Raw genomic sequence first — 12,855 nt, 5'->3', positions numbered from 1 at the left:
GAATTAACTTTTACAGTAAAACCCCCATCCGTGAGTGGGTTTGAATCATCCTTTGAAATTTCAATGCAGGTTTTTAGAAAGCTTGAGGAAGATTCTGGCCTTCTGTTCGGAAGCAGATTTCAGGAAGGGCAGGTGAAACTGCACACAGACGAACTCAATGGGTGTTTGAATCTGTCTGCTCTGGCCCCTGGAAATGCTTGCATTTCCTTGCGTTTTGCACAGAGAACAGACCCTGCCCCCACTGTCTTCACTGTCAGGGAGCTCAGCAGCAGCCTCCCCCTCACCTCCACTTTGTTCTAGATGTGAAGTTCCCTATAGGCATCTAAAACCAACTCCTTGTTCCAGGAATATTTCACGCCTCCTTCCAAATCTACTCCCGTCTTCCGCTGGTTTTCTGACTGGCTTCCTTCCACGATCCTGCCCAGCTGCATCTGCCCTAAGGGGCCCAGGATGTCCATGGGGGGCTTCAATGGCCTTCTCCACCTTCATGTCAAATTCTTATCTTTCAGGAGAAAGCTGCTTTCTGATGTGAAAATACTGTGACCCTCACCAGGCAGCTTACCTGAAAGCACTGCTATCTTTCTTCTTGAAGAGTTGAGGAAAATTCCATTTGGAAAAGTAAACACCAAAAAAAAAAAAAAAAAAAAACTTTTATGCCCTACTTTTTTTTTTTTTTTTTTTTTTTGAGATGGAGTTTCGCTCTTGTCACCCAGGCTGGAGTGCAGTGGCGCAATCTCCTCACACTGCAATCTCCACCTCCCAGGTTCAAGTGATTCTCCTGCCTCAGCCTCCCGAGTAGGTGGAATTACAGGTACGTGCCACCAAACCCAGCTAATTTTTTTTATTTCTGTTTTTTGTATTTTTAGTAGAGATGGGGGTTTCACCATGTTGGCCAGGATGGTCTTTTTTTTTTTTTTTTTTTTTTTTTGAGACGGAGTCTTGCTCTGTCACCCAGGCTGGAGTGCAGTGGCCGGATCTCAGCTCACTGCAAGCTCCGCCTCCTGGGTTTACGCCATTCTCCTGCCTCAGCCTCCCGAGTAGCTGCGACTACAGGCGCCCGCCACCTCGCCCAGCTATTTTTTTTTTTGTATTTTTTAGTAGAGACGGGGTTTCACCGTGTTAGCTGGGATCGTCTCGTGATCTCCTGACCTCATGATCCGCCCATCTCGGCCTCCCAAAGTGCTGGGATTACAGGCTTGAGCCACCGCGCCCGGCCAGGATGGTCTTGATCTTCTGACCTTATGATCCGCCTGCCTTAGACTCCCAAAGTGCTGGGATTACAGGCATGAGCCACTGCGCCCGGCCTATGCCCTACTTTTTATACTAAAACCAGAGTTTAGTCTCTACTCACTCATAAGGTGCCCTCCCCGCCCAAAGCTGGTGTGTGCCCTGTGATGGGCAGGCATGAAGATGATGGTGCCCCTACCATGTGCCACCCAAGGAAACAGGGAGGAGGAAGTTAAGAGGGAAAAAAAAGTTCCTTTTATTTGAGATCATGGCATAATTTGGGTGTCTGTGTACGCTGACAGCGTAATGTGGAGTTTAAACTCCAATTCAATTTCCAGCACGGAGTCCTGCAACCGCCTCTTTAAAACGCCTTTGGGGAGGAATGGTCAAAGGATTGGGAAACGCGTCCCCAGCCAGAGGGGAGTGAGGGCAGGGGAAGGCCATGGGAGGATGACAAGGTGGAAACAAGATGCCTGCCGGGAAGCAGTATCCTGGGCAGACGTTGAAAAGAGACGCTAGGTCGGCCGGGGAGGCTGCTGGCATCTGAAACCAGAGCTCTGCATGGAAGTCTTTGCTGGGGCGGGGACTCACGGCGTACTCCACGGGCAGAGCATGTAACAGGAGGGGACTCCTGTTAAATGGTGGCCTCGGAAGATAAAGCGGCTTGGCGAGATGACACTGAAACCCAGACATGCACAGGACGCTGCGGGAAAAGGGCTCCGGTGTGCAGCAGGCTTCTCCTGATGCAGTCACTGCGCCTCACACCATGGTCATGACCTTCAGGGCCGTCGGCTGGAACCTACGGATCTTCTTCTTCAGGGCCTTGGAGGCCTTAATACGGCACAGCTTGGGCACGGGGGACAGGAGTGGCCCCGAGCTGACCGGGACCTCCTGGGTCCAGGTCAGCTCCGTGTGCCCGGCCGCCACATAGCCCAGTGCCAGGTCACAGTCCCTGCTCTGGGCGCTGCCCTCCTCGTCGCTGCTGCTGGATTCATGATCTCCGAATCGGTTGGTGGTGTGGTCACTGGACTCCCCCTCGCTGGTCTCCGGGATGACTGAGGGGAACCTCGGGTCACACTCGGCCGAGTGCTTGGAGGGCTCTGAGTTGCTCCTGGTCTGGGCATCCTGGCGGACCAGCAAGGGCCGGCCCCGGGCCTGTGGGCCACCTGCTCTTCTGGCCACTGGCCTGGGGGGCCCCAGGTTAGACTCGGGACAGCTGGCCAGGCGGGCCCGGGCTGAGATCTCCATGGTGGACTGCCAGCGGCGATGCTTCCTCCTGGCCACTGAGGTGAGCAGTGCTGCCTCAAAGGGGAACAGGGCTTGGGCTGAGGTCTGGTGGCCCTCCTGCGGGGCCACCGCCACGGGGACGAGGACAGGCATGGGGTAGAGGGTAGACTCGGAACAGGAGCGCCCGGGTGCCTCCCAGGCCAGGGCCGGCCTCCGCGGGAGCCCACCCCTCCCTGGGGACCAGTGGGCCGGGTCCCACTCCAGGGACGGCTGGGGGGCTGCATGGGCTCCCTCAGGCCTCTCCAGTAGAAGCGGCGGCTGCCTTGCAAACCTCAGCACCTTGTCCGTGGGCCTTCTCTTGATTTTTTCGGCCTTGCTCTTGGGGGGACCCATTTTCAGACTGGCAGCAAAGGACGGGTGGGCAAAGTGCCCAGAGGCCGGTGAGGGGCTCTTGTCCAGCATCCTGGATGGGGATATGACGTTGCCTCGTCCACAGTCCTGAGCTGGGGGTGTCTGCTGGGCCTTCAAGCTGGGAGAGGGCCACGCCATGGTCTCCCTGAGGACGCAGCTGTTCGAGGGCTTGGAGCCCTCCTCTGGAAGGTTGCCAGGGTGCTGGGGACCCTCAAGAGGCATGGATCCCTGCTGCTGGGGGCCCCTGCCGGCACCTCTGCTCTGAGCTGGCCCTCCTTCATCCTCCCTCCCTGGGGCGAAGACCAATAGTCGCCCTCCACCATCTGTACTCCAGCCACCCTGCCTCTGTGGGGATGGGGACGCTGCATGCCTTAGAGGTCCCTGTTCTCCCCCGCTACCCTTTGCTGGGGTCTCCCGGCCCCACAGATGCAGCAGCCTGTCGATATAGGCTCTGGCTCTGGCCGGACCAGCCTCGAGGACCGGCCCAGTCTGGATGGTGTTCAGACCTGCGGGGCCTGGGGGGGTCTTCCTGGGGTACGAGGGACCACCGCTCTGTGGGGTTTCCTTAGCCAGGGCAAACAGGGGGCTCTGCAGAGCCACGGCGTGCAAGGGGCTGGGGTACGGGTACATCTCCCTGCCGCCCTGGGACACCAGGTCTTGCCGATACTTGGGGTCTGGCATGTGCAGCGGGATGTCCACCCCCTGGCAGAGGAGCCCGAGGAGCTCAGCATCGGCGCTGGCTTTCTGGAGCCCCGTGTCTGCCAGCAGGGCTCTGTCAAGATCACCTAGGAACGAGAAAAATGAACAAACACGTGACACAGAGAGGATTTCGTGTGCTGTTGATTTCACTTCATGCATGAAATGCAGCCAGGAAGGAAGCGCTGCTCCTTCACTGCTTGGAGGAACTCCTGGGTCCCATGGGAGACGGCGACTCCAGTCACCGGGGTCCGCATCTAGGCACGGCGGGGCCCCATCTGCATCTAGACAGAGGGCGCAGGGCCCCGTCTGCATCTAGACACAGGGTGCGGGGCACTGTTTGTGCCTGCGGCACAGCCCCCTCAGCTCATTCTCATCCTTCCCCTTGAAGGAGGACGCATGGGGAGTAAGAGTCCTCAGTTCAGCGCCCTCATTTCCCTGAAGGTTTGGAGGCTGAAGAGGCCCCGCAGCGGTGGATGGAGCCTGGAGGGAGGCCAGAGGCATGAAGCTAGTCCCTGCAGATGCCCTGGAGGAAACCACGGGGCTTCTCGGTAAGAAAAGACCAAATGGTTGTTACTAAACCAGGCCTTGTATTAGAAATAAAACAAGGCCAAAAATGACATCTGTGCCTTTGGAGACAGTCTGAAGACAACTACAGCCCCTCCCGCGCCAGGGGGTGGGATCCAGGCATGAGCCCTGTTTTCTCCCCACCAGCGCCTTCAACCCCACTCTCCCTGCAAACACCAGTGGATCTAGGGTTTTTGAAGGATTGTTTTTAAGCTTGCTGATGTCCATTTTAAATACAGGGAAAAGTGCTGTGTGTTAGAAGAGCCAGTGGTGATGCACATGGCCACGTTTGATTCCTGCCTCCATCCAAACCACCACAGGGCCCACGGAGGCCTTCCAGCATCCGTTAGAGCCTGGGGTGCGCCCATGTGGGGTCCCTGGCTCTGCCCTCAACAGCTGGGGACTGCACTCCGTCCTCCCCTGTGCCTGAGATGAGACCCCCACCTTCCCTGGCGGTTTCTTACCTGTAGACACCGGCCTGGGCCAGAATGTGCCCCACGGCTGGCCTGCATTCTCCATGCTGCCCCGGGGCCTGGTGCCCTCCTCGGTAGCCTGGGGTCTCCACGCTGGCACAGTAGTCTCATCAACCGACCGGGGCCTCCAGTCCCCCATGCTGGGCCTGGCCTTGGGGGCCTGGGCCATAGGCAACAAACTGCCCAGCGAGGGGGAGATGTGGTCACTGCAGACAGAGGCACAGGACGTGGACAGGGAGCAGGATCCACCGTCACTCATCTCGTAAAAGCCTGGACACAGCAGACAAGGCAGGTCAGTGACTCCCATCCAGAAGAGCCCAGGGACCCCTTTGCTCCTGAGCTTGTCACGGCACAGGGGGGCCCAGGGGAACCCCTGAGCTGAGGCTACCAGAGGCTGTGGGCCGTCGTCCACACGGCCGGCCTGGGAGAGTGTGGCTCAGGTGAAGATGTTCAGGATTATTCTCGGGGGCTGTCAGTGAGTTGATGAGAGCCCGCTCCACCCCCACTCAGCAGCACTGGCCCTCCCTTTTCCTGGCAAGTGGTCCCTTTAGTCCTGGGTGGTCGATGCCTGCCTAAGGGGTGGCCTCTTCCTCTGGATTTCAGCCTGTTTAGGACAGGCCCCTGGCCCCTGTCTCTCTCTCTTCCCTGGCGCCTGCCAAGTTGAGAAGGAGACCAGGCTGGGGAGGTGCTTCAGCCCCAGGCCTCCTGAGTCCAACAATGTCACTTAGACCACAGTGTGATTTTTGCAAATTAAAAAAATAAGAGCGAGGTAGCCAATTAATATATATGCCCTGAGAAAGGCTTCGGTGTCGCCTCCTGACTTTCAGATCGGCCTGATGAAGCGGCCGCCTCCCTGCACGGACACCGGGAGAGCAGTGGAACGGAATTTCAGCCCGAGAGGGACTGGCGGGACAGGCTTCACCTCTGCCTGGGCTGCATGCCTGCCCCTGTGTCCAGGAGGTCAGGGCACCCTGGTACCTGAGCTGGGCCTGCTGTCGCTGTCCAGGGCCTCCCCTGAGGCTGTGCCCACATCCAGCTGCAGCTTGCTGATCTGCAGGTCCAGCTGGTCCAGGTGGGTCTTCAGGCCGATGTCCTGCTGTCTCAGCCGGGACTGAGAAGGGAAAGAAGAGAAAGGGAACTATTGTACCTACGGAAACCAAAACTTAAGGCTCAAAGGGGTGAACCATGCATTGTGAATGTAATTTGAACTCCCCGAGTCCACACGAAACACATCTTCTAAATCTGGCTGCTGCGCCTGCTCATTCTGAAGCCATTTCCTTGCTCCACCGTCAGAAAAAGAAAGGTCTACTGACCCATTCCCCCCCCACACACACACGCACACGGGTTTTCTCCAGTTCAGGCTGCTTCACTTATCCGCACTTTCCAAATTACATTTCTTTATAAGGATACAGTATACTACAGCTTATGAGACTGAAATCAGGATCAAAAGCAACACCTCCTTTTGGCAGACAGGAACTACCTGCACCGTCTATTTGGCTGCGTTTTTCAGCCAGCATAAGGGTTTACCCTCCTGTGGTAATGCTTTACGCATCTTGTGCCTGGGTGCGGTGGCGTCCTTTTACTCGGCCGCCTCTGGGCTCCTGGTGCCTGCAGAGCACAAACCTTTTGACTTTTCAAGAAGGTAAGAAAGTCCCTTGGAAAGAAAGAAAAGCTCCTCCTTCACTAATAAGTCCCTTCCCCTTCCCTGATAGAATAAGTAACATTTTGAACTGTTACAGGCTTTGGCAGAGCTACCAGGGGAGAAGGTTCTCAGCAAAACATGGAAACTGTCAGCTTTACCTGGAGTAAATGCAGTGTGAAAATCAGCCTTCAGGATCTTTTGTTTTGTTTTGTTTTGGAGACAGGGTCTTGCGCTGTTGCCCAGGCTGGAGTGCAGTGGTGCGATCACTGCTCACTGCAGCATCCACCTCCCCAGGCTCAGGTGATCCTTCCTCCTTAGCCTCCCAAGTCTCTGGGACTACAGGCATGCACCAACATGCCCTGCTAATTATGTATTTTTTGTAGAGATGGGGTCTTGCCATGTTGCCCAGGCTGGCCTCCAACTCCTAGGCTTAAGTGGTCTACCTGCCTTGGCCTCCCAAGGTGCTGGGATTACAGGCATGTGCCTGGCCAAGGGACTGTGTATTTAGAAGTTTCTATCACAGCCCTGCCCTGAGAGGCTGTGCCTTCTCCCGGCCTCAACTTCCCCAACTCTAAAAAGCTTATTATGAGCATGTGTGTGTGTTTTTCTTTCAATTCTAAAACATTTCTTGTTTTGATGAACAATCACGATTAAGGCAAATAATTAATGAATGTAATTATGTGGTTGGTTCTCTTAAGAAAATGATTAATTCTGGCTGGGCGCGGTGGCTCAAGCCTGTAATCCCAGCACTTTGGGAGGCCAAGACGGGTGGATCATGAGGTCAGGAGATCGAGACCATCCTGGCTAACACAGTGAAACCCCCGTCTCTACTAAAAAATACAAAAAACTAGCCGGGCGAGGTGGCGGGCGCCTGTAGTCCCAGCTACTCGGGAGGCTGAGGCAGGAGAATGGCGTGAACCCGGGAGGCGGAGCTTGCAGTGAGCTGAGATCCGGCTACTGCAGTCCAGCCTGGGCAACAGAGCCAGACTCCGTTTCAAAAAAAAAAAAAGAAAATGATTAATTCTATTTCAAATTTTACGTGGGAAAGGAGCAGTTCCCCTGAGTCCCATAACCTGGGCCTCGGGGAATTACTTCAGTAATTTCCACAATATGAGAAATCATTACAAGACAGAGGCAGGTTGCAATGCTTTCCTGTTCTGATGAGAGAAAGACTTCTCCGATTTTCCAAACGCAAGTGCCCACTATCAGCATGGATGAGGGAATGGAGGCCGGGCTCGACCCAGCGCACAGCTTCTGTGCCAGGAGCAGACCTCCTCCTCCAGGACCCAACTCCGGGGCCTCCCAAAAACCTCCAAAGTTTGCACAGTGACAGAATCTGAAGCCATAATATTATCTGTGAATGTGAACATGGCAAAAACCAATCTTGAATTTAATCAAAACGTTATGCTTCCAGCATCACCCAGCTTCATGTAAACATACTGGTTTCTGACCCTGCACATTTTCACACAGGTAAACCGCTATCCAAGTGAACAGCACCATCAACCAAGCCTGCGCAGCACACACAGGCGGGCTCTCCCACACCAGTTATGCAAAGAGGAAGCCTGGATCCAAACAAAGGGGCCGGCGTGGATTCTCATAGCCCATGATTTTTCTTTTTCCTGTCGTAAAACAAAACCCAAGGTACCGACAGAAAATCAAGTTCCTTGGTGAGGCCACACCTCAACGTTTAAAAGGATCTATGTGCCTTCTCCTCTTCCAAATCACACTCTCCTGCACCCCAGCCAGCTTTGTCCTCCTCCTCCTCCAGCCCCCTTCCCGCCCCCGTGTCTGTGCTGGGTTAATTGCTTTGTGATTAATGTTTGGCCAGCCAGGCCTTCAGTTGCTGGTTTCTGATTAATGGTCTAGGGGCTGCAGGACGCACAGAGCTCTCAGGCACTCACAGGTTATTTATTACGTCCTCAGGTCCCCTCTGCGTCTGCAGGACTCCACCATTCAGGATTTACTCCCTGCCTGTAACCCTGACCACTGTCCCTAACCCCGACTGCTGTCCCTAACTTGGGGTTTGTATGACTGTGCTTTACATTAACTCTTTCTTAGGGTTAGACTTTGTGCTCACGTCACAAAATATATGCGGCCAGGCAGGAGGAAAGTCCACTGCAAGGCCAGCCCCAGAGTGTGATCTCCACGCATGTCCACGATTGGACTGACTCACTCCACAGCAGCAAGCGAGCCCTGGGTGGCCTCCGTGCCTACTTCCCTCTGCAAGCGTTCAGGCTAACTCCAGGCGGCCCTCTGCAAGCGTTCAGGCTAACTCCAGGCGGCCCTCTGCAAGCGTTCAGGCTAACTCCAGGCAACCTTGGCCAAAGTGTGCTCTGGGGGCATCTGTGCCAAAGCCCTGGGCCTGGGGAAAGGGCAGGAGGGCCTGGTATAAAGGCGCTCATACCAAGCCTCTCCAGGCAGTGGGATCAGCTGGGCATACCTGCAGACCCCAGGCTCCAGGCCCCACTCATTTCCTGAGACCCTACCCGGTAAGCCTGGAAACCTGCATTTTAACAAGCTTCCCAGGGACCACAAAAGTTCCTTATGACAACAAAAAGTTTGAGGACTTCTATTCCAGGGGGTGCTTTAAAAAAAAAAAAAAAAAGGCTAATCCCTTTCTTTGAAATGCATTCTTTATGCACTGCAAGAGAATGACCTGATTTCCACGTGCTGTGCCTTTTCCGTGTGCAAGTCAACAGTCCAGCCATCGCAACACCTGTATGGCACATGCGGAGGATCAACATGAAAAAGGCCTTACTGTTCAGGATACGGAGATGGGATCTGAAACACCTCCTTTCTATCCCTGAGAGCTAGAACGCACAAAGGAAACGTTCTATGCCTGAATGCCAAGGCTATGCCCTCCATTCTGGAGAGAGGTAAATGCTATTACCTAAGTTTAAAAGAGGCCTGTCAATCAACAGCAAAGGGGTCCCTGGTTCACAGACTGGACTCACGGATTAAAAAGCACCACCGAAGCCTTGCAGGTTTCTGGGGATGGCTGGCCCTAATGCGTGGCCTTGAGCAAGTTCTCACCCTGCCTCCCTTGGTTCCCCTGTGTGTTCACAAAGCAAGCACAGTCGGCCCAAGGAAAATGCCGGGCATCAAGTTTATGCTGCAGAATCAGACGTACAGCTTGCTCCTGCAGCATGGAATGTGGGAAGCTGCCAGGGAAAAGGAATCGTTGCAAGCTGCCACTTTTAGAACAAGTCACGACCAGCAATGTCAAGATGGGGAAATTCTTCCGGATAAGATTTCATTGCAGACTCCCGGAGCTCTTCTGCATCTCTCCCCTTGTGGAGACAGTACCCACTGGTGAAGGATGGGGTTTTTGGTCTCCACGTGGGCTTCGAGTTCCAGGAAGTGGATGCAGTCTTTCTATCTAGGGCTTGTTGGGGAACCCAACCCTTATGAATATGGGAATGGCCGGCACTTCTTGGGAAGGACAACCTTCCTCACAAACATACATGAGGACCCTCTCTGGATTGGCCACGCAGCAGCAAACCCACTTGGGTCGGAGGGCATGGGGATCTCATCAGCTTAGAAACTCAGAACAGGAGGATCCCAAATTCTGAAATCATTTTCCCTTTTGTTGCAGCAATAAAAGCCACTCATTTATTTATTCAACAGAATCCTACTAAGCACCGCCTACTGCACTCTCCTTTGTGACACAGCAATTAAAAAGGTGCAGCACATTGCGATAAGCCTTGAAGTGATGAGTGCTGCTATTTTCCTGACTGTTTAAATCCCTGGAAATGCCAACAATCATTCTCACCTGAGAATTCCCGTAGGCTAAAGCTGCTCAGGGCCTGATAAATGTTCTTCCTGCCTTCACACCTGAATGATGACCAATGGCCAGGTGAGCACCAGGGTGGGCGGAGGGGACCCTGAGTTAGGTGGGAGTTGCTGGAGTGTGTAACTGCTCCAGCAAGCAAGGCTTTTCATTGTATTCAACACTATAGAACTGCTATCACTTCTAATGTTTTTCCCTGTAAGAAAAATGTGAAAGTGTTAAGCCCTGGGCTGATGTCACACAAATTCAATTATTCTTCTCTTTTGATCACATAATCCATCCCGAGAACAAAGTTTCAAGACAAAGTCTGCATGTTCCTTCTGGTCCCCACATTAAAAAAATAATAATAAAATAAACAAAAAACCTGTTTGATCTTCTCTTCCAAAAGGCTACTTGTAATTAGAGGCTGAGCACTTGCAAGTTTGATTTGTATATTTCTTAAGCCAAGTTAATCATCACCTGCACTCGCACCCCCTCGACGGAGCAGTTGAAGCCAGCATCTCAGCAGCACCCCCTTCCCATCACATGCGTCTAACACATCTGTGGCTGTCGCGTGCTGAGCAGAAGCTGAGATTGTGTCTGGGTGCAAACACACAAATGACCTAAACACACGGTCAGGATTTGGTCACTGGGTGAGTAAACAAAGTCTGTACACCAGCTACTTTCCTCTCAGGAGGCATCAGGGGCAGAGTTGGGAGCCCGGGAGCCCAGGTTAATCCCACACAGTCTGCCACCTCCGTCTTCCACAAGGTCAGGAGATAACCGGGATCCTGGGAGGCATCCCAGACACTGGGATTCTTTAATCCAGAAGGGTTTGCTACTTTAACAACCTGGCTGAGCCAGCTAGGCTGACGGTCATGCCACAGCTTCACGTGGGCAACGTTCAGAGGCAGCAACTTTTAACAGGACAGACTTAAATTTCTAATGTAAAAGAAATTTCACTTAGTGTAATAGAGGTAACACGAGTAAACAGATATCTTTCTCTAGCCTTTTTAGTTTGTCTTTAAGAAAATACAGCAACTATGAAAACTCTTGTGCGTTGTTTCCAGTAAATTTTACAAAATCATACAATAACATAATAAGCAGAGGGGTAATGACTGGAGTTTCTTTCATTGTGTGAAAGGAGGGGTTCAGAGCGTCCAGGTAGTGCTGAGGAGGGCCCCTGGCAAGGAAATCAAAGAGTCTTTCCTCTGGATCAGAGGACACGCCTCTTCTTACAGGTCAGGTCACATTTTAAAGTTGAAGAGGCCTTTGTCAGCGACGTGCTTTCCCCCAATACTTTATTACAGCGACGCGACCTGTAAGAAACGTCAGCACATTCCTGAGGACAAGTCGGGGTGCGCTTTACCACGCGGACACTGTTGCCCCTAACCCAAGACGGCAGGGGGGACCTGGTACCCAGGGAAGTGATGCCAGGGTCCCGAGCCCACCTCCGCCCGGGGAAAGCCGGTCAGTACCCGTAGGTCAGAACAATGCTGTAACTAACCAACAGGGTGTCTCCCCCAAATCTGCCAGTTTCGGGATCCTGGCGTGGGTGGGCGCACATCCCCGCAGGGTGGAGCGCGGGCTGCAGCCCCGGGCAGTTTTCAGGGTCCTCATCTGTGTGCCTCACCTCTAGGCACCTGCGCGCGGGGCCTCCGCGTCCCCCTCCTTGGAGACCCAACTGCATTCCAATCAAATCCCAAAGGACGTCCCCTCCATCCATCAGACGCCCCCCTCCCACTAACACACAGTCTCGGCCGGCACCGGGAGGGAGCAGCGCCTGTGGCCCACAAACCCCGCAGCCCCGAGTCCCGGCGCCCGGTCCTTACCAGCTGTTCCTGCAGCGCGGCCAGCGCCGCCTCCAGCTGCTGCTCGGGGCCGTGGGGACCGTGGGGACCGCAGGGCGCGGCGGGCGCGGGCGGGGGCTGCAGGGCCAGGGCGCCCCGTACCCGCTCCTGCTGCGTGGCGCGCAGCCCCTGGAGCTCCTGCAGCCCCGCGAACGCTGCGCGCAACCTCGCGCCCAACCTACGGCGGTCCCAGCTCGCGGGCCCCGGGGGTCCGCCCGGCGTCCACATCTCCCGGGCAGGGTCCCAGCCTCCCGAACCCCACCAGCTGCGCCGGAGGCCCAGCGCGCGCGGATCCCGAGCTGTGTCGCGGGTCCTCCTGCGCCTCCTCTCTCCGCCCCTGGCTCCACAGGTCTCCAAGGTGGGCTGGAATCTGCGGCCGGTCGCTGAGGGCGGGGTCTGCACGCGCCCCGAGGTCCCCGCGGCTGCCCCTGGGCCCGCCCCGCAGACCCCCCAGGGTCCCTCGCCGACTGCGGGCAGGGCGGGCGCACCCAGACCCCGGGGCCAGCTGAGCGCGTCCGTGACTTCAGCGGGGAGGGCCAGCCGGGAGGAGGAGCCCGGGGGAGAGGGGCAAGGAGGCGCAAGTGGAACAAAGGCGGAGAAAGGACTTGTTAAGGTTTTAAAATGTTTATAAAGATAAATTATTGGGACATTATCACATTGCAAGGACCGTGTTACCATTACAATCGCAGTAGAGATTTCAAAACCTTGCAGTTTGGAAACCGCACCTTGCTTTTTTTTTTTTTTCTTGCTCTGTCGCCCAGGCTGGAGTGCAGTGGCATGATCTCATCTCACTGCAACCTCCACCTCCCGGGTTCAAGCGATTCTTCTGCTTCAGCCTCCCGAGTAGATGGGACTACAGGCACGCACGACTATACTCGGCTAATTTTTGTATTTTCAGCACAGACGGAGTTTCACCATGTTGGCCAGGCTGCTCAGCTTGCTTTTTAAATTTTTAAAATAATAGCTTAAGATGCAGTTCACATACCATAAAAC

At 54.7% G+C, this 12,855-nt stretch overlaps 1 protein-coding gene and 1 long non-coding RNA gene across 3 annotated transcripts in view; one reads left to right on the top strand and one right to left on the bottom strand.

The window, feature by feature from the left end:
- Nucleotides 1-1,459: 1,459 nt before the first annotated feature.
- On the bottom strand, nt 1,460-12,387 carry DACT2 (dishevelled binding antagonist of beta catenin 2). Of its 2 annotated transcripts, XM_065543148.2 has the most exons (5): nt 11,845-12,387; nt 10,016-10,229; nt 5,580-5,712; nt 4,593-4,871; nt 1,460-3,650 (listed from the first exon to the last, which is right to left on the bottom strand). In XM_065543148.2, the coding sequence occupies exons 4-5, from the start codon at nt 4,858-4,860 to the stop codon at nt 1,987-1,989; spliced, it is 1,932 nt and encodes a 643-aa protein (XP_065399220.1). In that variant the 5' UTR covers nt 4,861-4,871; nt 5,580-5,712; nt 10,016-10,229; nt 11,845-12,387; the 3' UTR covers nt 1,460-1,986. The 2 variants fall into 2 exon arrangements, with proteins under 2 accessions (XP_065399220.1, XP_005551468.3); XM_005551411.4 differs by lacking the exon at nt 10,016-10,229.
- Nucleotides 11,296-12,855, top strand: part of LOC141410203 (uncharacterized) — a 31,466-nt gene continuing 29,906 nt past the window's right edge. The window contains exon 1 of the long non-coding RNA XR_012434374.1: nt 11,296-11,482. This is a non-coding gene — a long non-coding RNA (uncharacterized lncRNA). The remainder of the gene's footprint in view (nt 11,483-12,855) is intronic.

This window comes from Macaca fascicularis, chromosome 4, assembly GCF_037993035.2.
Source record: "Macaca fascicularis isolate 582-1 chromosome 4, T2T-MFA8v1.1".
Lineage (NCBI taxonomy): Eukaryota > Metazoa > Chordata > Mammalia > Primates > Cercopithecidae > Macaca > Macaca fascicularis.
The sequence above is the reverse complement of the archived record's forward strand: the minus strand, read 5'-3'. Positions and strand labels throughout refer to the sequence as shown.

Excerpts from the sequence above, each read along its gene's own strand:
- DACT2 (XM_005551411.4), bottom strand. The coding sequence starts at position 12,090 with ATGTGGACGCCGGGCGGACCCCCGGGGCCCGCGAGCTGGGACCGCCGT. Across the intron at positions 4,872-5,579 it reads CGACAGCAGGCCCAGCTCAG|GCTTTTACGAGATGAGTGAC; the intron begins GTACCAGGGTGC and ends TGCTGTGTCCAG. Across the intron at positions 3,651-4,592 it reads GCCCAGGCCGGTGTCTACAG|GTGATCTTGACAGAGCCCTG; the intron begins GTAAGAAACCGC and ends TCTCGTTCCTAG.